The sequence below is a fragment of the Pseudochaenichthys georgianus genome, chromosome 14 (genome assembly GCF_902827115.2).
Source record: "Pseudochaenichthys georgianus chromosome 14, fPseGeo1.2, whole genome shotgun sequence".
Taxonomy (NCBI): Eukaryota; Metazoa; Chordata; class Actinopteri; order Perciformes; family Channichthyidae; genus Pseudochaenichthys; species Pseudochaenichthys georgianus.
In genome coordinates, this window is record NC_047516.1 from 33361028 (window position 1) to 33384345 (window position 23318).

At 43.1% G+C, this 23318-nt stretch overlaps 2 protein-coding genes across 5 annotated transcripts in view; one reads left to right on the forward strand and one right to left on the reverse strand.

Annotated features, from left to right (window-relative positions):
- The first annotated feature begins 694 nt into the window (after positions 1-694).
- ska2 (spindle and kinetochore associated complex subunit 2) lies at positions 695-7130 on the forward strand. 3 transcript variants are annotated; one of them, XM_034099605.1, is made up of 7 exons: positions 695-776; positions 2414-2506; positions 2910-3086; positions 3976-4047; positions 4618-4660; positions 5194-5320; positions 6121-7130. In XM_034099605.1, exons 1-7 carry the CDS (start codon positions 708-710, stop codon positions 6245-6247), a joined length of 708 nt encoding a protein of 235 aa, XP_033955496.1. In that variant the 5' UTR covers positions 695-707; the 3' UTR covers positions 6248-7130. The 3 variants fall into 3 exon arrangements, with proteins under 3 accessions (XP_033955496.1, XP_033955497.1, XP_033955499.1); XM_034099606.1 differs by having other exon boundaries at positions 6133-7130; XM_034099608.1 differs by having other exon boundaries at positions 5194-5378; positions 6121-6210.
- Positions 6465-23318, reverse strand: part of tex14 (testis expressed 14, intercellular bridge forming factor) — a 36337-nt gene continuing 19483 nt past the window's right edge. For both annotated transcript variants that reach the window (XM_071205458.1, XM_034098302.2), the window contains exons 10-25: positions 22104-22227; positions 20065-20243; positions 19635-19786; positions 18811-19001; positions 17941-18046; positions 17066-17769; positions 16340-16430; positions 16170-16251; positions 13136-13269; positions 12131-12252; positions 11828-12017; positions 8172-8306; positions 7965-8058; positions 7769-7858; positions 7117-7212; positions 6465-6787 (exon numbers count right to left, since the gene is read on the reverse strand). In XM_071205458.1, coding sequence (XP_071061559.1) covers positions 7167-7212; positions 7769-7858; positions 7965-8058; positions 8172-8306; positions 11828-12017; positions 12131-12252; positions 13136-13269; positions 16170-16251; positions 16340-16430; positions 17066-17769; positions 17941-18046; positions 18811-19001; positions 19635-19786; positions 20065-20243; positions 22104-22227 — 2440 coding nt within the window. In that variant the 3' untranslated portion in view covers positions 6465-6787; positions 7117-7166. The remainder of the gene's footprint in view (positions 6788-7116; positions 7213-7768; positions 7859-7964; positions 8059-8171; positions 8307-11827; positions 12018-12130; positions 12253-13135; positions 13270-16169; positions 16252-16339; positions 16431-17065; positions 17770-17940; positions 18047-18810; positions 19002-19634; positions 19787-20064; positions 20244-22103; positions 22228-23318) is intronic.

Sequence of the window (23318 nt, forward strand, 5' to 3'; positions counted from 1 at the left end):
ATCAGAGAGCAGATATAAAAAGGTAGTTTACCCAGCATGGCTTTATAAATGAACATGTACCAGTGACTGAGCCTCCGTACAGTTAGTGAAGGCAGACAGGGGACAGTGATGAGTAAGTGCTTTACAGTTAGTAACAAATCTCAGAGCACTGTGATACGTAGCATCTAACTTTTCCAGGCAATGGGCAGGTGCATTCATATAGATCAGATCACCATAGTCCAGCACAGGTCAAAAGGTCACAGTGACTAGCCTTTTCCTGGCGTCAAAAGAGAAACAGGACTTGTTTCTAAAAAAGAAACCTAGTCTAACCCTCAGCTTTTTCAGCAAATTAATGACCTGAAGTTTAAAAGTAAGACAATCATCAAGTCAGATACCTAGGTATTTATAACAGGTAACCACTTCGAGTCCTTGCATAGTAACAATATCCAAAGCAGTGTCTGTAGTATTTTTAGCTTTAGAAAAGAGCATTACCACATTCATTCAAAACATAAAAATGGAATCGGCTGTTATATACAGTAATCCTAAACAAATTGTTTTGTATGCTGTTTAGTTGAATTAAAACAATCCGCATACCGCGTTTTAAAGTGTTCAATTGATGAAATACACTTTGTTAATAAAGTTGTTTTGAAAAAATGTTAACAATTCCACAAAAAGAGACGGGCAGCAGAGCCGTCCAATCAGCTTCCTCCATTCATAACAGCTGGCCAATGACAGAGCCCACCTCAGGCTGGAAACTATTCAACATGGAGACCACAGTTGATAAACTAGAGGCGATGGTAAGCTCAGTGTAAAACTATTATATTTTCCCTTGTATTCATCTTGTGAAATTGCTTTTAATCCTTGTTAACGATCTCAGAGACGTTTAGCAGCTCGTTATATCTGAGGAGTTAGTACTCCTCCCACAGTAAGAGCAGGCGGGTCATGATTTTCTCTTTGTATTAAAAAAACAATTCAAACACATTTGCGCCATTCAGCTGCCTGTCTAAGTGCAGTACATTTCACAATCTTGTTTATTAAAATCTCCATTTCACTAGCTAACTGTTGCCGTTATTGCGTCGGGCGTAAGCCAAAAAAGATGCTTTGGGAAATCGTTTCCCAGCTCTGCTGTTTTCAACATGTAATAACATGGCCACCATTAAAGCAGCGGTCAGTGAACACAACTGGCCGCAGACAGACTGAAACAGGGCGCGTTCAGGTACACTCATTTCACTACAGCTTATACATATACTATGTATTTCATGTTTCTACGATAATACTTGTAAGCAGTGGTGAAATGTTACTAAGTACATCTACTCATGCTGTACTTAAATAAAAAAATGTAGGTACTTTACTTCAGTATTTTCACACTATGCTACTTCATTATTTTACTACACTAGGTAGGCAAATACTGTACTTTCTACTCGATTACATTTATTTTACAGATTTTAATTATTAATAAAAAATAAAAATCAGCTTATACATGATCATTTATTATTATTTAAGTTGTTAAGCTACACAATAGTATATAAAGTAATTCAAATAAACCCCTCTTTAATTAAACAATTACAAATATGACAAGTATTCTTACTTTTGGTACTATATTCTGTTACTAATACTATTTTTACTTTTACAGTAAGTACATTTTAGATGTCGGAGTGTTTTTTCACTGTATTTCTACTTTTACTTACTAGTAAATAATCTGAGTACTCCGTCCACCTCTGCTTGTAAGTTACTCCTTTGTAATGACTCTGGGACTTGGTGTTTGGTTGAGGTTGTAGGGGTCTGTTTGGGCCTCTCACATACATGACACACTCACAACTCACTGAGGGTAATCTTCTGTCTGTCCAGGGCCTCTTTTACTGTACGGCTGCTGGCCCTGCTAGAAAAGCAGTGCAACATTAGAAGGGCTCCGGCCAGAAATGGTTCCAATCGAGGGAGCGTTCTACACACTTGAGCTGTTGGCAGGTGCTCTGACTTCATTGCACTACTGTATCAGACAGCTAGCAGTGCAATAGTATTGTCAAAGCATCTGAAAACTGCAGAGAGCAGCTGCACCATAACATTTGCATTAAGGTTTCAAACAGCATAACGTGGTTAGTAAAGTATCATGTGTTTTTGCCAAAGATCTTGTTGCAATATTCCAAAATCCATTGTTAAAACATATTGCTCTTAGTGGAGAGCCTTTGTGATGCTAACTTGACCGGGTTGGCCTACGTTATAGTCATCACTACACAACTCTATGGCTTTTGTTGGTCCTATCACCTTTACTTTAAAGCTCCACTGACCCTGAAGGCACCATCCTTATCAGATTTTAAATTCTCCGTGGCTCTTTTTAATATATCTAGAAAAACCCAGGCCTACTTGTGATCAGAAAGGCAGGGTGAACGTGTGTACAGCATGTAGTACCAAAACATAAAGCTGAGTGTCCTTGCAGTTCCTGAAGTCGGAGGCAGACCTGGAGTACATCGAGAAGCGTCTGAAGCTGGACTTCATCAACAACGCTTCAGAGAATGGATGTCCAGCTAAGGTAATGGAATAACAGCAGCCATTTCTTCTAACTTTTTTACACAACTCGATATGGGTCTGCAGGACATCAAACTGTCAACTACTGAAGTTTCAACATGTAACTACACTGTTTACGCAATGTCATTGTACAACCTCCAATATAAACACGGTTCATTGAGGAACCGTTCTGTAAGTCGAGCTCTGTCTGACTCTTCCAAAGATGAATAACAACTTTTTAACTGTTGTTTAATCATACCTGTGTATAATTGTGTACCTTACACAATGTACACAATGTACACAATGTACCTTAGAGCATCAGTGTATTTTTACTTCAAATTCAGTTCAGGCCTTCAGACTCTTTCTGACGGTATACATGAGAAGCCATACACAAGATGGGTGTGTCTATCTGCACTGTGTTCCTGCAGGAGAACCCGGCAGTGATGCTGGAGAACCTGAGGGCCATCAAGGCCAAACACGCAGCGCTGAGCTCGCAGGTGAAGGAGATCACAGCGGCTCAGAAAGAATCCATGGACTCCATCAGAAACAACCTGAGCACGGCCATGGAGCTGGTCCAACACTTCCAGCAGACCACTGATGAGCAGGTACCACACTGTGTACTTACACTGCAGTGTTTCATATCCCTAAGCCTTTGTGAATGTCACACAGTGGACGATGTTCTTCTACTTTGTGGACATGCTTCCTGTCGTCTGGCCTGTTTTGCAAAAGCCATCTGCGAGCCAGCAGATTCATGTTATACAAAGTTATGCGAGTCGCAGATGCATTTGCTAAACATGAGACAACATAAACTCATCCTGCAGTTTGCGTCTAAAAAGTTTCAAATTGTAAAACCAATGCAGTTTAATTTATAATAGAAGCTTTGTAATGTTTGAATTAAGGGGTTATGACATTTCATTAAACGAGGCCTTGTACATTTTTGGCTTTAAAAAAATATATGTTTTTGGCTCGTTTTAACAGACTGACAAAGCAACACGACAGATACTGTTTTTTAATGTGATCTAGAAAAACAAATATAGCATAGTGTGGAAAAATCCCCCCGACTCCAACCTACCTATACCTGCTTTCTCCTTATTCTTGGAGGGGCGGAGCTAAGACATCTTGGTCTGCATATGATCCATCAACCAGCAAACCTTCAACAAATACTTTAAAAGATTGATCTGGAACTCCTCTTACCCAAGCAAGTTATTATCCTTAACATGTACATATGATCATATCAAAGTGTGTGTGTGTGTGTGTGTGTGTGTGTGTGTGTGTGTGTGTGTGTGTGTGTGTGTGTGTGTGTGTGTGTGTGTGTGTGTGTGTGTGTGTGTGTGTGTGTGTGTGTGTGTGTGTGTGTGTGTGTGTGTGTGTGTGTGTGTGTGTGTGTGTGTGTGTGTGTGTGTGTGTGTGTGTGTGTGTGTGTGTGTGTGTGTGTGTGTGTGTGTGTGTGTGTGTGTGTGTGTGTGTGTGTGTGTGTGTGTGACCATGCTGCAGGTTGATCCAGCGACGGAGTCAGAGCAGGAGTCAGCAGAGCTGCTGGGTGCAGCTGTCAGCGAGCCCACAGAGGTAAGACATGATGAATAACCTCTGCATTAGAACACACCAGCTACAGATGTGATGATTGTTCCGTCTCGCGCTCCGCACGTCAAATATTAATATCGACAAATGTACTTGGGACCTCGACCCCACTGCCACTTGACCCCAGCTGGTAGAGCAACACAACTTCATACCATCCATTTGTTTGCATCTCACATATGTATCTATTATTACAATAAGCAGCATTTCATTTTACATTCTGACTATAGCTCATTTTATTCTATTTGTATATTGCACTTGTCTTGTTTATATTTCTGTTGCATTGTGGGAGGAGCCTGGGACTTAAGTTGTTCCCTGCCATAACTACACTGTCCCTGTTCATATAACAATCAAGCACAAGACCACCTGCTTTGTATTCGTGTGCAACGACGTCCACAACCCAGTGGAGCGACTGCAGCCCTTCCCAGAACCCGTTGTATCCATGCCATGTGGATTCAGATGAATGTGCTGTCGTCCCTTTAACACATCGTGGGACTCTTCTTCACACACCTCATCTTCCCCTGGCCATTGTCACACTAAAGATGTCTGCTTTTCTCTCAGACGCCTCGTGCTGCTGCAGCCTCTGAACCCCCGCAGCCACCGAGTGAGTCCCCCACTCTCTGACACGGTCCGTCCAGCGGTCAGTCCAGCCTGAACTGTTGAATAGGATGCTCAGGAATGTTGCACAGGCAGTCCTGTTCCCCTCAGGAGGAGCTGGAAAAGTGTTGGTGATCCTATGACTTTAAAAAATATAGTATTCTGACTTTAATCTCAGAACTCAAAACATTTTCCACGTGGCCCTAATCCTCTTCCCTGCATGACCTTTTTGGTCTCTTTTCTTTTGGCTTGTGCAACAGTCCCCGATATACAACACTTAACAATCAGAGCCACCCGTCTAAAGAAGGGTATACTGTATATTGGTAACGTCTGTAGGACACAATGACATGTTTATCTTGTGTGGGTAGTGTCATGGAACCCAGACTCAATCAGTGTTACACTGGTCAGTAGAGTCAGTGTCTATTACACCAGCTGTTGGATGGTTTTATAACCCACTTCCTGTCACCACTACTTGGTTTAGGATGTCACTTGGTACGAGTGGGAAGTCAAACTGTGGCTGATATGTGTGTGTGTCCACAGGCTGTGAGAATGAGGATCTGAGTGAAGCCATGTTTGAGTCGCTCCCTCTCAGCGTCCGCGCCAACATCAAGCTCTCCGACCTCAACACCTTCTACCAGCAGCTGCAGCAGCACAGCAGCACCGACAGGTCGAGACACGACACCGACTCTTTTCTGTTTTCAGCACAATAGCATCTTAATATCTACGTGGGTAGCATTGAATGATGCCTTTGTATGAAGATGTATATCTGTTGGCAACACTAATGTTTCAGAGTAGTACAGGAATGAGTCCTGACTGAGTTAGCATTGGACCACTTTCAGTTCTCGCGTCTTTACGTTTTTTTTTAACATGTTTTTGGTTAGATGTCTGAACTAAGGTCTTTAGTTAAGGTTCAGGTTATCCATTGGTGGATTTAGGTTGCAGATAAAGACAAGGTGTCCACCCTGCCTTACGCACATTCTAAAAACAACAGACGCATCTCTAATAAAGGTATACCCTGCTCCATCACATCTAAAATAAAGATAACAAACAAACAAACACACACTAGTACGAACATGGGCATTGGGCACACAAGCTGAAGGGGATTGCACTTTGTGTTCTCTGACCAAAATGACACCAGAGCAAATAGTCCGCTGCTGAATGTCTGAAGCTTCTATGTGTCAAAGATACAGCACTTGCTAACAAGTGGACGTGACTAACGCCGAACATCAGCCGCCTTTAGTTTAGCGGTTGTGAAGTTATGTGACCGTGATGTAGCTTGTTTATAAGCTATTGTTAACTTTTGTATTCAAAGACAACGATGTAGTGTTAGTATGTGGAGATTATCCTGCTGAACATTATGTATCCTAAACGTGTGATTGGATGAGATCTTATTTCCTGCAATGTTATGAAATCCAACTGAGCCTTAAGTAGGAAACATGTGATCACTGTATATGCCCCCCCCCGCAGTGCCCCCCTCAGTGTGCAGAAGATGAAGCAGATGAAGATGAAGGTGAGCGATGCCAAGCTGAAGGCCCTGCAGCAGCTCTCTCTGGTGGAGCTGGACAGGAAGGGCCACGTCTCCCTCGTCATGTGAGGCCCCCGGAGACTGTTGAGTGAGGGGTGGGGGGGTGTCTATGGATTTGCTCCATCTGGAGTAGTAAAGATACTGAGGGCCCTACATGTTTGTGGGTACATTGGCCATATATCTCCTGTTGCAGTTTCAACGGGTTTGAAGCATGATGGGTATTCAGATGCTCAAGCTGCAGCTGGTTTTTATTAAGAGACTCTACAGCTAACACATCACTCAAGAACTTTGTCAAAGGATTTTAAGTCGAGATAAATAGGGTCAATTATTGATCAAACATTCTTAGACAGCACAAAGTAAGAAAACAAAATGGCTCTTTCGTTGAAGCAACGTTGAAGACGGCAGAATCTTTTTACCTGCTACATACAAACTGATTAGTTTACAGAATTTCTGAACACATTTTTGAAAATGTCAATGAATACAGCTCTGTCTTTAGGACTCGTAACCAACAAGCCAAATGCTCTTGTAAATAACTCAAAGAAACACACCTCAAAGAACCCTTCCTTAGTTTGACTGATGAACACTGAGCCTGGTCCTCACACACTCCTCCTGTACTGATACAAAAGGTACATTTTGTTTAAGTTGTTTGATGAAACACATTTCTTATTCAGTTCTGGAAAAGAAGATTTTGCATTCTTGCACTTTGGATATAAAGTCTATTTCAAATTAAACTGTAAATACGCTTGATAATGGTAATATAACTGCTGATGGTAGCTAACGGATACATGTGATAACCTAATTGTATTACAGGTGCTGTATATAAGGAAACTACTGTTTGTGAAATACTTCTTTCCTATTCTTTGACTTGCCGTGTGTATTTTTTAGTCTAGCCCAGGTGTTTCTTAAGCACACTATGTATGACTCTTAATAAAGTTTACCAGTTGGGACATTCTTCAGGTTGTTGAGCTGTGAGTGTGTGAATGGTCTCCTACAGGTTCTCATCCTCCTCAGCCTGTCCTTCAAATAGCTGAATCCTAAAGAAGGGAGGCACTGCATTAGTTCATGTTTTCTATTGTAGCAGTTTGTTAGACAGATGAACAGCTGCCGTGCTGCCATGCTGCCATCCATGCTGCACGCTAACTGAGCCGTCTCTACCCTGCACATTAGAAAACAATAAGTATATGAACAGAAATGGAATTAGAGAAATGACTTAGTGGCACTGAAACCATGCTCAGCTGTAGGGCTGCGCGATTTCTGGACAAATAAATGAATTGCAATTATTTGGACCTATAATGCAATTGCGATATGATTGACACTATAAGGGGATTTATTCATTTTGAATGATAATTCTCATTAAAACATAATAATTATAATAATATATATAATATAATATGTAAGTTTTTTTTTTTATCAGTACGAAACAAATATGCATCAGGATATCTTCATCTCCCCATTCATTCAAACTGGTATTTTAACACATATTTACCCTTTGACAAGTATTGTTTCCTCCAGTTTGAATATTACACTATTCCATAATGTGATTTCTTAGATTTACAATAATTGTGCAGCCGGTCTGTACGTGACACTCACAATTTGGTGACACTTTCACTTGCAACTGGGCTATTTGTGGTGCCCTCCTCTAAATAGCCCTGCAGCACGTCATCTAGTGTTGAATGGGCTCTGGAAAGAGAACACACACACTCACACAAAATCTGACATCCTGTATTTTGAAGGTCAAAAGTGAAGCAGATGACATGAATGACTAAACAAGTCTAAAAAAACACACCTGTTGGTGTCATCAAAGACGCTGGGACTCTGTGAGCCTGGAGACACCCTGAGCTCTGTCTGATGGGCAGCCCCTGGGTCAGCAGCCAGCTCACCTGAACACACACATCCAAGACTTTTAGAGTTAGTGGCAGTAAACACACACTGCTTTTCCACTTTGAGGCCAGACATTGGATTATTTGCTTCATTGTCATGTCTGCTTGCTTACGGATCTTCATCAACACGTTGTCTCCTCCTTCTTCAACATTGCCTGCATTTTCCTTCCTGTCATCAATGTCTTCTTCTTCTTCATCCTCCTCCTCCTCCTCCTCCTCCTCCTCCTCCTCCACTTCTGACCCCACAGCTGGAAAACAAAGCCAAATGCATAAAGCTTTTAACATCTGGGCAGTGGTGAGGGGTGGTACATCAAATCATACTTGATATTTTTAATACATTTGAATTCAAGTTTTTACATGAAACATTTACTTATTTTTTTGTTCTGAGATTAAATTCAGAATTCTGACTTTTCTCTCAGAACAAAAACAAATGTATTTTTAACTTTTATTTATTTTGTTTGAGAAAGTTACCGGTGCGATTCTGAGATTAAAGTCAGAATTCCAAAAAATCTTAAAATGTTTTCACATCCCCCAAATATATTTTTCATGTGGCCCTAATCCTCTTCCGTAAATTTTGAACTAGTTGTAGATAAATGTATTATTTATATTTAAGAACTTAAAAAAGATAACAAAGAATACATGTCAACAGATATTTCAAAACAAAGTAAATTGATAAGGATCCATTAAAGTTTTTGAAGCCCAAGGTATTTTCAGAAAGCTGTCTGTATATTATATTCGGTGTTAATGATGGAGTCCCCCCCCCCGCACAACATTCACAGGACTGTATCAGTCATTTGATTGCTCTACTTTACTGTTCATGACACTGATCACTTTAGATGTTTGCTACTCACCATGGCGTGCTTAGGAAAGTAATACAAGCTATTTGCTTGGGAAGACTTCAGATAAATTATACACTAATTTAATTTATATATTTATTCAAATATTTATTAGTTTCTAATAATTTCCCAATAATGTATTTTATTTATTTACAACCTATGTGTTAATCCAGTAAGCCCAGTAGGTGGCTGTAATCAGTGGTGGGCCGTCAGGGCCAGCAAGGCCTTCTCTGCTGGCCTAAACATCATCAGAATATAAATTTAATTTTGATATATTTTTTCCACAAATATGTATTAAATTATTCCCCATAGTCTATTCTTTTCATTTCATAGCTTTCCTCTTGGTTGCGCTGCTTCCAGCCTCAGAACAAGATTTGGAGGGCTGGCCTTTATGTTAGAGCTTTTATCCAATCATATTTCAGCCATAATGTGTTGCCAGGGTCCAAGAAATCTGCCCTTAGGCCTTCAGCATCAACAGAGCGGGCGCCTGTAGCTTAAAGTGAACGGAAACAAAACTGTGGCGTTAACCAATCAGATTTTGAGTTGGCGACAACGGGCCAGCTAGCAGGCGTACGATGACGTCAGCACGTGCACGTCTTTTGATTGGATATGCACTATTGAGAGGCAGAGCTATGTAGAGCTAGCAAACTGAACTTGAATTTGAACTAGCTAATGTGTGTAGATTTCTACAAGCTGTTTTTTTTCAACCCACAATGGCTGAAGGAGGAGAAGAGATCGATTTGGTCGCAGATATAATTACAACGCCATTTTCAAGACGAACTTTTCAAGAAAAGCTACACATTGTGAGAAGAGAACGGCCAACCCCGACGCTAGCGAGCCTATCACAGCGGGGAAAAGGGTTTGTCCGCCACTTTCAAATCACTAACTACGAGCGGTACCCCTGGCTCACGGCCTCCGAGAGGCACTGCAAATGGTACTGCTGGGAATGCCTGCTATTTGCAAATGATCGATTTGGTGTTTGGAGCCTCACTGGATTTGCAAACTTGAGTTGTCTAACCAAGGCAGCAACGAGACACCAAAGCACGGCTGGGCACTTACAAGCAATGGTGCTTTTGAAAACCTTTGGGGACACCCGAGTGGATCTACAGCTCAACTAACAAGTGCGCCGGGAAACGGAGCTCCACAACGAAAGGGTGAACAAAAATAGGGAAATATTGAAAAGACTGATTGATTGTGTCCTGTTTTTGGGTAAACAGGAACAACAGTCATTGAAGTCTTCTTGAGGAAAGAAAGGAGGATGGATTTTGTGTTCAAATAATCAGTTGTTTTGGTGAGTACAAAGCATTTTATTTTTTATTTTAATATATTTTTGTCATTTTATGTCGTTAATATTAAATCAATATTAATAACGAATTAATATATATGTAATTAAAATGACAAATATATAAAAAATAAATGTTTGATGCTTCTGCAAGAGATATAGAGATGTGTGTGGCGCACTGGCTCAGCTGTGCAGTAAAAGTACTCAAGGAGACTTGTTGAATTGTTTTGGTTTAACCTTTATCAAAGTGGACATTCAGGGCTAGGAATACACTTTCACCACTGTCGCAAATATATCCTCATGAACAAATGCAAATTAATTGTTTGTTTTCTTTTATTTTCAGTGAATAGTTTGTGTCTTTATCGTCACGTTTCTTAAATGAAACTGCTTGCGCTGTTTAGTGAACAAACTTGTTAAAGCTCACATACTTTTGGTGGACTTAATAAAACTTTGTAGACTAATGCCTTAAAAGCCCCTTTTATTTTTAAGTTTTGACAGTATCCAAGCGATCTTAAAGCTGGTAGTTTAACACTCTTAATTGTAAATGCGGATATATTGATTATAAATGCTTCGAAAATATTAATATAACTCTGTTGTACTTGACTGTGTTAAGGTGATGCAACGCCCGGTTATACTGCGTTTCTGTCTAAATGTTTAGTTTCTAGAGCCATGGCGTCATAATGATGGTATTAAGAGGTGGAATAATTCAGGTAGGACTGTGTCGGACATCACTGAAGGCCTAGGTGTGAAATGCACGGCCCGCCACTGGCTGTAATGCCCCATCAAATCTGCTCAAATGAATACATGACAGTAAGTAGGAAGCGCTGTATTGTGTTCAAGTGACTTCAATAAGAAACAATATATATACTAGGGATGCTCCGATCGATCGGCCGCTGACACTTTTCTGTGTGCGGCAAAACAAGCTCGCCAAAATGGCTTCACCGGTCTGGCAGTATTTCAAGGTGTCCGAAAAAGACAGTAAAATAGCGGTGTGCAACGTGTGTGAAGCAGAAACCCTGCAGCTCCGCCCGCTGTGACGGACCGGTGAGCGGAGCAACACACACTCAGAGTTAGACCTAACACACTTAGCTATTTTATCTACCTCTGGAACAAGCTAAACTAGTTATACATATATTTATTCTTCACTGTCGGGTCACTCATTACTGGATCAGTGAGCTGCATGAGATACTGACAGGCTGTCAGGAGAGAGAGAGAGAGAGAGAGAGAGAGGGGGAGAGAGAGAGGGGGAGAGAGGAAAAAAGAGTGCTTCCGCTCATTCATCCCGTGCTATTATCCAAAGTGAATGTAAACTTGAATAATGTACTTCATTTGAATGTAATAATTATGTTGGTAGTTTGTGGAAGCTCCAGTGAATGAGCATTAACTGAGTTTTAAACATCACTTTAAATGGAAGATCCCCATAGGCCCCGCCCACTCGATCGGTATCGGCCGATACTGATTCCGGTGATCGGCCCCAACATTGGCGATCGGAGCATCCCTAGTATATACTTATAAAATAATACTTTGCCAAATGTCAGGAGATACTTATACAAAATATGGTCATTTAACTAACATGAATGTATGGCTGGGAGTGTTGAATGCTTCAGAACACTGACTGATCATCAGCATCGATGCTGCTGTTGGTCCTCACCTCTCTGTGGGTCACAACAGGCATGCTCTTCCTCCTCACTACCTTCTTCATCATTACTTCCTCCTTCCTCCTCCTGGTCTACCTTCCCCTCTCCTTCCACAGTAGAGGCAGTCTCTGACACCTCTTCCTCCTGGCAGGTGGTGAAGAAGCCCTGCAGACTGCTGTCAGAGTCTACCTTGAAAGGTGGAGGCTGAAAAATGGACACGTAAATGTGAAGTACGGAGTGAATGAAAAGGAGGCACGCTAACACTATGTTGGTTTGGGTCCTTCTCGAGGGAGGACAATGAAATGAGTGAGCTTTACTGAGGTGTCTCTTGGTGTGGTGAAGCTCTCAGACTGCTGATACACAGGGGTGGGGGGGTCGCACACAGGGGAGTCTTGGAGATTGGCCTCAATGAAACCTGTCATCACACGTCGGCGTACGTCTGTCAAAACAGGGAAGTACCTCATGTCACTTATGTTCTCCTGTACTGGACATTTTATTTGAAATGTTTATCAAATATCTATCAATGCACGTCAGATCCAAGTCCAGGTTACAGTTGCCCTTCTGCCGTTTATTATTATAGTTTTTATGTCACAGCGAGAAACCTGGTTCTCCAAACAGGATCTTTTCCGTATTCCCCTCCTGTCCATCCACATAGAGTGGTGCAGGAATTAAGTCAGCGTTTCAGCGTGAGATCTGAAGTTGATACAAGCTTAAGAGATTTTCACATTTTGTTCTACAACATGAAATACGTCAGAAATGACCCAATTGATAAACGTCCGAAGCTTTAAGGAGACTTGGGCGACCTTGGGTCTCATGAAAGGCGCTATAACAATCCCAAGTTATTATTATTATTACTATTAAACATCATCACAACAAACATTAGCACCTTTAGCTTAGCAGTCATGCATTTACAGCCTAATGTTAGCTGTTTGCTTCTGGAGATTGCATTTGCACTTCCAACATCAGAAAGTGGTTCATATGTGGAGATTAGCTAGCTCAACAAAATGTGTAAGTATCATAAATGTTGCTAAAGATATTATTTTGTGAAATATTTCCAAATCTTCTGGGTCGGCATTAGAATGAAATCATCATCACTGCACCACCACTCAGTAGATCAAACACTGTTACGTTTGCTTTGCATTTCTCACGTAGATTCAAAATGTTCTAGAGATTTCCACGTCCACAGTTAGTTAGTTAGTTAGTTAGTTAGTAGTAGCTTTAAACTTGGGAGAACTTCCCAAACATTTATGGTGAAAACACTTAAGTCCAATTGTGTGAAAAACAGGTATTTTCATAAAAGAGAACATTATGTGTGGTTTTACCCGGGCTACGTGGGGTACTGTTACAGGGGGGGGCGCGTCCGCTGACAGAGACTCTGGGGAGCTTCTCCTGAGCCGGAGCCGGAGAGGCTGTGATGCTGGAGAGTTCAGCTAGCAGAGCCATGTCTAACTGAGCCCTGTACACACACACACACACACACACACACACACACACACACACACACACACACACACACACACACACACACACACACACACACACACACACACACACACACACACACACACACACACACACACACACACACACACACACCACACACACACACACACACACACACACACACACACACACACACACACACACACACACACACACACACACACACAGATCAGCTTCTAAGGAGAAACATTACTGTGGGATGGACCTTATAACACTTTACAGTATAAACTAGCTACGACCAAATATATAGTATTTATTAATGTACATTATTTAAAGTCTGTTAATTTATTACACAGGTCAAAACTAGGCTAAGAGGCCAACAATACATGCTCAATGTGTGCATGAGCAGTTACAGGATGAGTCAGGATGTGAAAAAAGCAATTTCACATCAGAACATGATTTCTGAGTAATTCCCACACAAATCAGGAGGGTGCTTTAAAGGACTAGCTTGGGGGAGGCTGTGGCTCAGTGGGTAGTGTGCTGGACTTGGAATCAGGGGGTAGCACGTTCGAGTCCCACTGCACATGAAAAAGTACCAGTGACTGAGCCTACTGCACGGAGGCTCAGTCACTGGTACTTTTTCATTTACAAAGCCATGTTGGATAAACTACCATCTTATATCAGCTCCCTGATCTCTCGGCGAATTGAAAGTACTTATTGCCTGAGATCGCATGCTGTGGTTTTATTAAATGTGCCAAGTGCTAGGACTGTCTTAGGGAAGAAAGCTTTTAGATGTGCAGCTCCACTAACACGGAACAGTCTGCACAGAGAATGGAAAATTACCAAGCTGGTACCACTACATGTTTTTAAAGCTCGGTTGGATGCTCCACAATCAGATGCTGTTGGTACCTGTACATGTGGATAGATATGTAAATTGTAATCCCTGTACATGTTGCTGTATGATGTCCTTTTGTTGTTCTGTTGTTTATGTCTTCTTGTGGAACCTGCTGCTGCAGGTCTCCCTTGAAAAAGAGATCATTGATCTCAATGGGATTTTACCTGGATAAATAAAGGTTTTGAATTTGAATTGAATTGACTGCAGTCAGCATGTCGTTGTGTCCCTGAGACTCTTCACCCCAAATGGCTCCTGTGGGGATTGCCCACAGTACTGCGTATGTGAGTCGCTTTGGAGAAAAGCATCTAACAAGTGACATGGCTCACTTGTTAGCATGGATCATCCGAGGCATGTGTTGGAGCCATTTAGATCTATTCTTTGAGTTATTGTTTAAAATATGAGTTATTCCTTTGTTGTATATGACACTATGCTTCACCTGCAGCCGGTGTTGGAGTGGTGCTGATGGGAGGCTTTAAACGGAAAAGAACATGTTTGTTTGTGGGTCAGTTTTTCCGACGTGTTCTCGGGTGTGTCTAAGACAGGGTTGCCCACACTTTTTCAGTACTTTTAAAATGTCCAAGTCAAAATGATCTACCTACAGGGCCCAATCTGTGCCCCCACGCAAAGTCATGAGGCCCTCTGTGCTGTGAGCGTCGACAAGGGGGGGGGTATGAGGCTCCCTCCGCGAGGTGAGGCCCCACGCAGTGTGCGTGATCTGCCTGTAGGGAGGGGCGGGCCTGTCTACCTACATTAAACATGCTAAACATATACTTATTCATCTATATAGGGCCTGCTGAGTATAGCCTACATTATGTTGGTGTACTTTGCATAACTGCATGAACCCGTGTGGCACAATACAAGTACTGTACTTTTTTGGTCATTACGTCAATTTGATACCCTTTCTTTAGGAGAATGGAATACTTTGGAAGGCTGTCAGGTAATCAGCTCGCCGGTGATTTGCAGCTGGCATGGTTGACCGCGCATGCTAGTGCTAGACTCCTGGTGCTAGCATGGGTTAAATGCAGAGAGCAAATGTCACTGTGTGCTGTGTGCTCTGCATGTGTGACCCCTCCCATTCTATTCTAACTGCGTGTTAGAGTAGATGAGGTCTCAGACTGGCTTACCTGTACGTCAATCAAGTGGCAAATGCCAAAGTCAGGATGGATGATAGGATAACTTTATTTTTTGTAATGCCATGCGATCTACCCACACTACCTTTGCGATCGCGATCGACGAATAAGCCTAGGATAACGGCCCGTCTACACTACAGGCATCAACAAATCTTGAAGCTGGGCATGTCTGAAGCTTGGCGATTTTTTGCGAGCAACGCGACCAACAACCAATCACATGAATCTCCCGCCCCCGACATACAAAGCAACAGCAATGTTAAAACGAAGTAAGCTGGATATAAACTCCCCAAACAGGCGAAAACCTACCAGTTTCCCCCACTGTCTCTGCCCCCTCCCTCCATGCCTGGTTCCTCCGGTTTGTATCCCGGTAAATAGTTCTGGTCGTAAAGAACCGGGTGATTTGCTACCGTAATTTCTCGTTTGGAATATGAGGAAATGAACTGCGGTCTGGCTCTCCCAGCTTGCACGCGGTTTGATTGGCTAGCGCTTGTACTGGCGGGATTTGCATAAACGGGATTTGATTGGCTGATGCCAGCTTCGAAAGCATCGGGAGCATCAAAAGTTGAACATTGCTCAACTTTTGATGCTCACGATGCTTGCAAAGCCATGCTCCGCTCCCCACAATGCAGTTCGGCGAAGATTCTAAATCTTCTACGTCACCCCATTCAAGTGAATGGGCGAAGCGTTGAAAGCATTTTTCGATGCCTGTAGTGTAGACGGGCCGTTAAGACATTTCAGCTTGTCTGGAGAAAGAGAGCACTGAGACGCCTACACAAATACATGATGTACATTATATATTTCTGAAGTATCATACATTGTCCCTGTGGAGCAACGTATCTTTGCCATCAATGCACCCACAATATAAAGCCAGCATGTTAGTGTTCTTACATGTTAGTTTTGGGTGTCCATTGAGCCAGAGTTCCACTGACATCTGGATCAGTGTCTGTTTCCTCAAAGTTGTTTTCATCGTCTGAGGAGGAGAACAGAGAAACTTTGTTAAACATTTCTGCCACTTTGCAAACATCTTTCTCTCATTTGTCACAATATCAATATCTTACGAGTGTTGTGAGTATCCTGCAGGCGACTCTCCCTCGGTGCAGGCTTGCACACTTCCACAGTAACATCTGCATCTTCTTCTGAACTGGAGGTCTTGAGGGGACAAATCATGTTTGCATAAAAGACAATGAATTTGAGGTCACGGGATGCATTTCAGTCAAAGCAACAACAGGTGTTCCAGTTTGGGCCACGCACACAGCTGATGTGCTGATTGTAATATACACTGGGTATACGCCAAGATGGGCATTCTCTTAAGCTTAATCCCAACATGTGCATCTTAACTATTCCATTTTGGTTTTATATTTATCGTTGCATGTTTTTGTATTTATGCCTCGTGGTTTTAATGGTGTGATTTGCCCATTACAAACCCCCTCTACGACATGAAGGACAACACTCCTCAAACTATTCTAAGTACTAACAAAGGTCTGAATTCTGGCATTGCTTTTTGAAGTCTGTTATCAAGTGCTTTGCCTAAATCTACAATACTTTTACCTTGTCACACATTTCCAATTGTGTTATCAGTTTTAACCTCTTATATCTAAAAAGGACGATTTTAATTTCTGTTGTAATTTGTTGATATTAATAAATGTGTTTCCTGTGGTGCTCGTTCTTTGACAGTGGAAATGAGTGTTGCTGATCAAAATAACAACCTCACAATATTGTGACATATTATACTCAACATAGAAAAGTGTGTTCAAAACAGTGTAAAAAACACAGTGTTGTTGTACCTGCTGCTCGTTCCCAGAAATGATATAGGGAAGGCTTCCGTCCACAGCTGACGCGTAGTGGCTCTGCTCCTCCGTGCTGAGATCAGCAGCCACTGTCATGTAGTGGTCTGAGGACCCACCCTCCTCTTCCTCATGCTCTTTAAGGGGGTAGCAACTGAGCCATGAAGCCAGCTCTTCCTGGCTCAGCAGTTCCCACTCTCTGCTCAGGAGCTGGGCCTCCAGGTTCCTCCCCCAAACCTCTCCTCCCTGAGGTATCACACTGTACCTCTTTGAAGGCGGTCCAACAGCCGAATGGACTCCTGAACAGTTGCTGGAGGAGTCTGTTTGGATATCAGACGGAGCATCTCTGAGCAGTTGGTCCAGTGGGTCCTCCTCCATGTGCTGCTCCACGGTGTCCAGGCTCCTGCTGGCCTGCTGCAGCAGCTCCCAGCTCACTCTGAGGTTGACAGCCATGGTGCTGAGCTGATGATCCGTTTCTCGTTCTGACAGCCGAAGGTCGTGCAGCTGCTCCGCCATTTCCCCGTCTGTGTCTGTCTCCGCTTCAGGTTCTTCCTCAGCACTAACTGGCTCTGGGTAAGGGTACACCGGATGGTGGACTGGTTGTCCCTCCGTACATCCATCCCTTTCTCTCTGCAGCTCCGGCTCTCTGAGCAGCTGCTGGTCCAGGACAACCTGTCTCTGCACATATGTGGGTCTGTGGACAACTGAGAGGGGTTGAGGTCATCCTTTTGTGATTATTATGTGCCTGAAGCATACGCCGTTTACACAGTTCTAAACTCTTAGGTGTTTTATATTTACACATGGATCGTGGATCTTCTCACACTAATCACAGTGAGGCAAATCTTTCCCCTTTAAGTTTGTGTTGTGCTCAGTACCGCTCTCTTCTGGTTCCCCAACGATGGTATGCCAGCTCGGGGTCTTGGCCTCAGGCTCCAGATCTTCTTCTGCGTCCGTGCTTATCTCTTCCTCCAGGGAAAACCTCTGCAGCAGACACACACACACACACACACACACACACACACACACACACACACACACACACACACACACACACACACACACACACACACACACACACACACACACACACACACACACACACACACACACACACACACACACACACACACACACACACACAGAACAGTGCATTATGCAGGATGACAATGCATTTGTTCCGCGGGGCATGTATTATTTGCAACATTATAACTGAACATATTACAGGGATTGTGTTGCCCGGGGTGTTAAGTTGATCTTCCACACGTCTGTCTGTCTGCTATTCTTTACATTATAATAGTGGTGGTCGCACATGTCAGGGCATGTGCATGATATGTCTGTTTGTTAATGGCATTGGAAGAAGTACTCAAGGCTTTTAATCTAAAGTGAAACTATTAGGCTTACTCTTAATACCGCACATTATGGTCCTACATTCCTTTGATGTACAAAAACACCAGAAGTAAGTAACAGTTCGAGTTGAGCATCTTGCTCCAAGTTCTTTGGGTGAACAATCAGTTCAAATGATAACATCATTAAATATTTAGGATTTCACCCGTTATGATGTTGCCTGCCTTGCCTTACAGTTAAGTGAACCAGCCTGTTTTCCACAGGTGTTTCTGACCCCAGTGGAATTGGGTTTGTAATGCAGCTACGTATTGCAGTGTGGACAGGCGTCGTGGAAGAGCAGCTTTTGAGAAGCACAACCGGTCAAGAGATGGACCCGTTCCCAATGGGCACCGCTCCAGTACCTGGATGTCCTGTTGCAGAGTGCAGCTCAGACTATGCAGGCTGCAGCTGCGGTCCTGTGGGGGGGGCTGCAGGCCTGTCCGCACCACATCATAGTACGGCTGTGGAAGCATGCTATCTGCTGGCAGAACCCGTCCTGCATCGATCTCCTTCTTGATGGTGTCCAGGTCTGCTGTGCCCCATGGTTCACTGTCTGACACAAAGCACAACGCTTCATCTATATCTGAAAACCACAGGAGGGGCTTCCCTGCTGTCCATCGAGGCATCTTTATACCCAGATTCACACGCTCAGGTGTTATTAGGGACAGTTCTTATTTGATAGAGAAAGGAAAAACAAAACATGGAGCTTACAAAGTTAAATTCTTTTTTCACGTTTTTGAGACCACAATACCAGTCCTCTGAACCAGACAAAGCAACAACTTAGTGGTGAAGGAATGAGTTGCGTCACCCGCACATGAGTTAGCATTTGACTAATTCCAGTTCACAGGTTTTTGGTTCGATGTCTGAAATGAAATCTGTGGTTAACACAAGCTTTAGAGATGTTTAGTTCTAAATCCGTCAGTAAATATCTAAAGCTTCTATGCATCGTAAAAACAGAGGTTAATAACTCATGTTTAAATGAGAGAACTAAATGTTATCACGCCAAACATTACTTTACCACCAACCTTAGCTTTTTACTTCTGGACATTGCATTTAGGCTTTAAAAACCTTTTAAAGGGAGGTCTTTGGAGGGAGCCCTTGATGCTAAATGACACGACTGCACCGCTCGATTCCCTGACATACAATGTTTCGGTTTAAAATGGGGTGCGAAGGATGTGAGAGCTACTTGTGTAGAGTTCCTGGATTAGAGCACACAGACTGTAGATGTCCGCCTGCGCTGTGCACGGTCGCTGCTTGATGGCCTCGGGAGCCGCCCATCTGTAGAGACTGGGGGGCAGGACTATGTGCATGGGGGGTTTGACACATTTCCTTTGGCTGCTGGAGAAATACACACACAATATAATTACTACCTCTTAATACTATTCTTTTAGGAAGTATTCCTCAGGTTTGCTGTTGTCTGTCTCATTGAAAATGCAATCCAATTTCATCCACCCAGTTATTAATATGTACAGATGTACTGTATATACAACAGTTTAAACATTACGATATGTCATACTTCTTGTACTCGGTTATACACTGAAAAACATGCAATGTGCATATGTGTATAAACAAACAAAGTTTGATTGTTTACAACAAGCTATTGTAGGTCTGCCTACCTGGGGACCATGAAGCCTAAACATGTTAGTTTGGCCACAGTGAGCTTTGTGAGGACCACAGAGTGTGACGACAGGCTCCTCATCACCAGACCCGCCCTGTGCAGGAACTGCAGACCCTCGACCACCTGCAGCAGCACCGACAGCAGCCACCTCTCCTGCAGCACGGGAAACTCTGCACACTGCGCACACACAAACACACACACTACTCTACTCATTGTTGCTACAGCTTGATTAAAGTTTGATTTAAGGGTGTGTTCACACCTAATAGTCCGCTCTCTGGTGCGCACCAGACCACAGTTTGTTACATTGTTTCATTTTTCAGAAGATTCGGTTTGCGTTCACACGGGCAAAACTCAAACGGACTATAAACTTTAAACACAAGTCATGTGCTCGGAAATGCTGTTCAACCATTGGTCAGACATTAAGGGGGTACAAACGCAAATCCCTGCAATTTCTAGCGGAGCCTCCGCCATGGAGCATCGGCACTTTCGGCAGGTTATTCTCATGCTGCTGTTAATCTGGAGATCGACAGACATGATTATATAATCAGACAACGTCCATTAAAAAACATTATTACATGGCTTTGTTGACTGTATACAGTTTGGCTGAAACTAACTGACAAGACAAGAGCGACAAGAAAACAGCGGAGAAGTAACGGGCAGAAACCCTCCTTTTTACGCAGCGGTCCAGACATAGGTCAGACGGCGAGACATATTCAGTTGCCAGTTACTTTGGCATTAGGGCAGGGATATCTAGATACTTCCCAAGGTTTGACATAATGAATTGTGCTACTTTCAAAGCAAGCAACGATTTTTTCAAATCTGTAATCATGAAGCTCCTCAAAAACGCTATCGAAGCAGTTCCTGCCGTTGCTACGTTAGTTCAAACAGTAACAACGGACTATTTTTCTTAGCGGATGCATGTAAATGTAAATACATATAACTATTTTTTAAATCAATAAAATAATTTTCTAAATCCACAAAAGCATTTCAATTATTATTTGGAGTCATGTCGTTACTTTGTTGAGAATATGGCCATGTAATAAGCGGGATAATGTGCAGCAGCGCGGTCATTATGGGGAAAAGAACACCTTCATGCCGATCTAGATCCCTCCGCTTCGCGTCGGGCTCCTGATCAGCCTGTCGGTGTTCTTTTCCTGCTTATCCACGAGAGACGTTCTGCAGAGGAGGGGCGTTTCACCGACGACAGGTGTTCTTACTTTTATGTAGCTGACGGAGAATTTTTACTTTACACGACACTGTTCAACACTTAATTCTGCTTCACTCTTTAACTAAACAACCGCGGATGTCTTGAAAGACTCTTTCGCTAAAGATTTGTTAAGATATCCGCGTTCTTGTGACACGTAAATACTGCGCTTCCTATGTTTTGGTGCGGACTGCGTTCACACCAGCGATGAACCGCTCCAGAGTTCGCAAGCAAGCGCTCCGAGACCACCTATTTTAGCGGACCAGAGTCCGGTTGTTTAGTTCACTTCAGAGGTCTCGGACTGCGTTCACACCGACCCAAATGAACCGCACCAAGCGGCTAAACGCACCAGGGTTCGATTCAACCGGACTATACAAGGCAGGTGTGAACGCACCCTTAGACGTTAAGGACTTTTTAAATGCCATTTAGAATAATAACTTGACAAATAAAAAATGAAAATCCCTGCAGACAAGCATAAATGTTGTTGGTCCTGTTATCGTGGTATAATGATCTGTTTGACTAAAGTATTTTGAAATTGCAATGTAAGAAAGGGTGTTAAAATCCTACTGCCTATGAAATGTATTTCAGACATCGTAAAACTAGCTAAGGCCTTATTTCTTTATTTTTAAATACAATGCTTTCAATAATAATAAGGTGGAAAGGTTGAAATGTGGGGAAACAAGCAAAGGATTTTCCTATATATTTTAGTTTTGTTTGGCATCGTCCCACCCAGTATGATAGTCCACACAAATACACAGCATCCAATCACAAATATAAATATAAAGAGCAACTCATACAAGTGGTCTCAACCCGTGTCTGAGTGTCCTTGTTACCCTGTTGTGCAGCAGGTTGTGCAGAGAGCCCATTTCTACCGGTTCAAACACCAAACTGGTTCTCATGAGGTCATCAGACAGACTCACTGCCATCAGCTGCAGCAGCTGCGGGTGGAACAGCTGGCTGACACACACATAAATAAAATGTCAAGTTAGTCATGAATTGAATGTTAGCTTGGGAGAGCTGATATTCTGCTAAATGTTTGCACAGTAAAGTCCAGCCCCCAGGAAGTGAATAAAGCAAATGTTCGTAGATACAAAACTATAGGTTACTTACGTAACCCCAGTCCTCAGAGTAACATGAAGTGAGATGTCTCACTATGGGATGCGCCTCATCGCGGAGCAAACAGAAGCATCAATCTCATTACGCCAATCCTGATTGGCTGGTGATCTTGACGTCAACGTCAGGGGAAATCACCCCCTATAAGTAGCCTGCGCCACGACGCATGCGTCATTCAAAATAAGCACCTCTTCTCGCTTCACCATAGCAAGAAGGGCCGTCTGGTGAGACATCTCACTTCATGTTACTCTGAGCCCTGGGGTTACGTAAGTAACCTATAGTTCTCATTCATAACACTCCGTTCGATGTCTCACTATGGGATATTGTAGCTCCCGTATTGCCAGACGAGCTTATCTCGAAGATCACCGATCAACCAGAACTTAACAGGTGGAGTCCCGACTCAACAGGGTGCCCAGCACTGCTCGGGCCACGCTTGGAGCGGAGATGTCTAGCCTGTAAAAGCGGACAAAAGTGAGCGGCGAAGACCAGCTTGCCGCTGCACAGATGTCTTGGATGGAAACACCCTTGAACAAAGCCCAGGATGTAGCCAGGCCCCGAGTTGAGTGAGCCCGCAGACCCGAAGGTACTTGCAGATTCTGACTCGTATAGGCCAAAGCAATCGCCTCCACAATCCAGTGGGATAGTCGTTGCTTAGTAACAGGCTTACCCTTGTGAGGTTTAGCCCAGGACACGAAGAGTTGGTCATTAAGACGAAGCTCTTTTGATCTGTCCATATATGTGTGTAAAGCCCGGACTGGACACAACAGATCCTGCTGCTGCTCCCCGGAGGAAACCAGCTGCGGAGGAAATGCCTCAATGTCAATTGGGGTACACGAACCAACCACCTTTGGTGTAAAGGCAGGGTTGGGTTTCACTCTTGTTTGCCCTGGGGCGAACTGAGTGCATGAGGGATGTACAGACAGTGCATGGATATC

Bases quoted from the DNA above. Each gene is read 5' to 3' on its own strand.
- ska2 (XM_034099605.1), top strand. From the start codon at position 708: ATGACAGAGCCCACCTCAGGCTGGAAACTATTCAACATGGAGACCACA. The intron at 4,048-4,617 runs GTAAGACATGAT...CTTTTCTCTCAG, and splicing joins CTGTCAGCGAGCCCACAGAG to ACGCCTCGTGCTGCTGCAGC. The intron at 4,661-5,193 runs GTGAGTCCCCCA...GTGTGTCCACAG, and splicing joins TGAACCCCCGCAGCCACCGA to GCTGTGAGAATGAGGATCTG.